The 3275-nt window shown below is 48.4% G+C and overlaps 1 protein-coding gene across 1 annotated transcript in view; it reads left to right on the top strand.

Moving 5' to 3' along the window:
* The first annotated feature begins 479 nt into the window (after positions 1-479).
* ZFPM2 (zinc finger protein, FOG family member 2) overlaps positions 480-3275 on the top strand; it is a 435319-nt gene continuing 432523 nt past the window's right edge. Inside the window, exon 1 of the mRNA XM_004679663.1 lies at positions 480-536. Coding sequence (XP_004679720.1) covers positions 497-536 — 40 coding nt within the window. The 5' untranslated portion in view covers positions 480-496. The remainder of the gene's footprint in view (positions 537-3275) is intronic.

The following is a 3275-nucleotide window of genomic DNA, read 5'->3' as shown; positions in this document are numbered from 1 at the left end:
CGGCGGCGGCGGCGGCGGCGGCGGCGGCGGCGCTCGAGTATTTGCCCCGCAAGCCCGAGAGGGGAGAGCCAGCGCGCTCCTCCTTCCGCGCGTTCCGCCCCGCTCTCCCCCTCTCCCCTCTGCTCGCCCTCCTTTCTCTCCCTCCTTCTCGTCCTTCTTTCCGCGCGCCCCTTTCCCCTTTTCTCTCTCCCTGACCGTTCATTTGTAAATTCCCTTTCTCTGCCCTCCAGCCCCCGTCTCTCTTCCACTCTCCCCCTCCCCTCCGCGCTGTCACTCCCTCTGTCCCCCGCTCTCCTCTCATTTGCCTGCTCATCTCCAAACGTGGATCCCCGGCTCCCGGAGGAGCCCCACGTCCGGATCCCGCGCGCCCGGAGCACCTGGAGTCCGGCCGGCGGCGGCCCGAGCCTGGCCGGCGGCGGCGGCGGCGGGAGCCGAGGGAGCGGCAGCCCCGACCGCAGGCTCCGCGGGAGCCCCAGTGGCTGCGGCCGCCGCCGAGATGTCCCGGCGCAAGCAGAGCAAACCCCGGCAGATCAAACGTAAGTTTGCACGCGGGGCCGGGACTTGGTGGGATTATTCCTGGGAAGGGGGGCGCGCGGGGCGGGAAAGGGAGGGAGGCTCGGGGAAATCCGCTCCCGGCTCCCCGGATTTGTCAAACTTTCCCTGCGCAACTGGGGAGACAACGGTCACAGACAGCTGACAGACACACGGCCCGAACTCCGGGCAAGAAAAAGGCTGCGAGGAAAACTACTGTCTTGCCCGGCTCAGCCTTCGCGCTCCCGACTTTCTTTCTAATTCCGACTCCCGCACGCAGTTAGTCGCCGCTGCTTTATCTTCTAGCCTGCCGGGGCGGTCCCGCTCCTCCAGGCGATTATTATTGTCGTGATCATCACTGTTGTTGTGACTGACGTGGGGCTACTCCTGGGAGCCACAGTTAGCGAGCTGGTGAGAAGTTCGTTCTCCGAAAAACGGGTGGCGACCGCGAGGCGAGGAGGCGGCGTCCCGTGGCGGTAGAAAATCGGGGTCTGGGGCCGGGTCCGGGGCGGTGCCAGAGTCACGGCAAAGCCGAAGCGAAACAAAAAGTAGGTGTAAAAGTTGGCGCCTCTGCAGCGGGCGGCTGTGCGGCTCCGCCCTGCAGGTCGCGCCCCGGGGCCGAGGCTGGTCGGCTGCGTCGGCGGGACACCGCGAAGCTGGGGTTCGGGTCGCGTCTGGCCCGGGAGGTGCGCGGAGTCCTCGCGGGGAGGGGCCTCCCGTCACTTCCCTGCGCGGAAGCTGCCAGTTGCGGGCGGTGGGTGCAGAGACTGACCCCCGTCCGCGGCGTCCCGGGGCCTGGGTGGTACTCGGGACCGTGCGGTCGGAGGCACCTGCCCCAAAAGCACACCCTCCCGGACCTCAACTCAGTCAACTTTTCTTGTCCTGGGGAAAATCCCACCAATGGTGTTTTGTCGCCCTGCGACATGACTTCAACGCTTTGGCCGAAAAGGAGAAACAGCCTTACTAGTAGTTTATTTTCTGCCATCCCTGTGGTGTGTCCATTTCTTAGTGTGTTTAAAGTCTGGCAACTCGTTTAAAATTAATTATCATGTAATTTTAAGATCAGCCTTTATTAGTATCCCTTGCCCCTTGGTTATTAACCACATTTACCTTACCCCATATGTTGAAAATTCTGTTTGGAATAGTTGAAAATTAAATCTTATCAATCAACTTATCTAGCGTGAAATGAGGTCGAGGTTATTGCTACAGTTAAGTATTTAGATATTAACTGTATATATATGTACAATCTTCGCTTTTCAGACATGGCACTAACTCTTACTTAGTGGGTTTCTTCTCTTATTCTTCAGTACCTATTCTAAGTAACTTGGGTTAAAGCAAAGATTAGGACTTAACTTTTGGCCCGGAATAGTTTTAATCAAATAGAGATACCGTTTTTTGTTTGTTTTTAAGATTTCCTTTTTTTTTTCAGTGATAAATAATGTTTTCAATTAATTGCCTTTTACTTTTTAGTACTAAAGTCATCGGGTCTCTGTTTAAATGTTGTATGTTATAGAGTAAAGCTGCTTATTATAAGATATGATTATAAACATCATTAAATGCAAATGCTTTTTAGTTCATAGCTGTCTAGGTTGTTAATAAATAATTAATATTAATTGATTGTATGGCACAAAGACCATCTGATTCTACTTGGGAATACTTTGTTATCTTCTCAATTAGCTACATTAAATTTTTTTTCTTTCTTCTATGTCCACCTCATATAATTGAAGATTAAAGCATTGGAACTAATTGCTGAAGCTACACTTGTGTTATAGGTCATAAAACATTTTAGTGGCTTATTTGAATGCTGTGATTTATTAACTATCAAAAATGCTTGAAAGTTCTCTCATTTGAAAGTGAACAAATACTGCATGTATATGTTTGTTCATAGTGATCTTTGATTGCTAACATATGCATGCATATGTATTCTAAATATACATGTATTTTAGACTTTTACTGGATTCAATTTGGGTTCCTAGTGATAATCTTTGCAAATATGGGTACCTTATCCTCTTGAACAGTTAAGGAAAATGAAAAATTAAAGGTCTTTGGATTGTTATGTTAGTACTGTGCTACCTAATAGTTTTGGGGGTGTGGGTAGGTATGGAATACTTACATGTGTTTTGGTTTGACCAGCTGTGAAGTCATTTTGGTTGTAACCTATGGACATTTGTCTCCTTTTGCCTGTCCAGGCATAAGAGGAAGTTTTGCAGATGGAGAAGTTTGTCTTGTTACTCCAAGCCTTAACTGCCATAGGCCCTCTCTCCAATTTTAGTAGTCTCTAAGAGGTACCACTTTTATGATTATGATTATGATTACAAATAACACTTGCTTTTGGTATTCCAAATCAAATACAAGTTTGGCAAATATCAGAAAGAGAGGCTTTTTGGAACAGCAGCATTCCATACAACTAGTGAGACTACATTTTAAACTTGGAGAGGTCCAGAATTTGAAAACAAAGCTTTGGTACTGCTGATAAAACATACCCAATTTAGAGCAACTATGACAAGCAAAAGTCAGTTTCTACCAGAAACTCTGAAGACAGTCAATTTAAAGGACAAAAAGGTTGTTGGGCACAGTTTTTTTTTTTCTTTTACTGCATACAGTTCCCTGCTATCTAAAATTGTGATTTATGCAGTATTTTAATATTTTGCTTATTCTTTCCCCTCGGGTGCTCTCCGGGCAGCGATAAAAAGGCGACGCTGAAAGAGCACCATTAATTTGCTATGATGACTGGACAGATAAGA

The sequence above is a fragment of the Condylura cristata genome, unplaced genomic scaffold (genome assembly GCF_000260355.1).
Source record: "Condylura cristata isolate star-nosed mole 26May11 unplaced genomic scaffold, ConCri1.0 scaffold00009, whole genome shotgun sequence".
In the NCBI taxonomy this organism is placed as follows: domain Eukaryota; kingdom Metazoa; phylum Chordata; class Mammalia; order Eulipotyphla; family Talpidae; genus Condylura; species Condylura cristata.
Note: the sequence above shows the minus strand (reverse complement) of the source record. Positions and strands in the feature narration are given on the sequence as shown.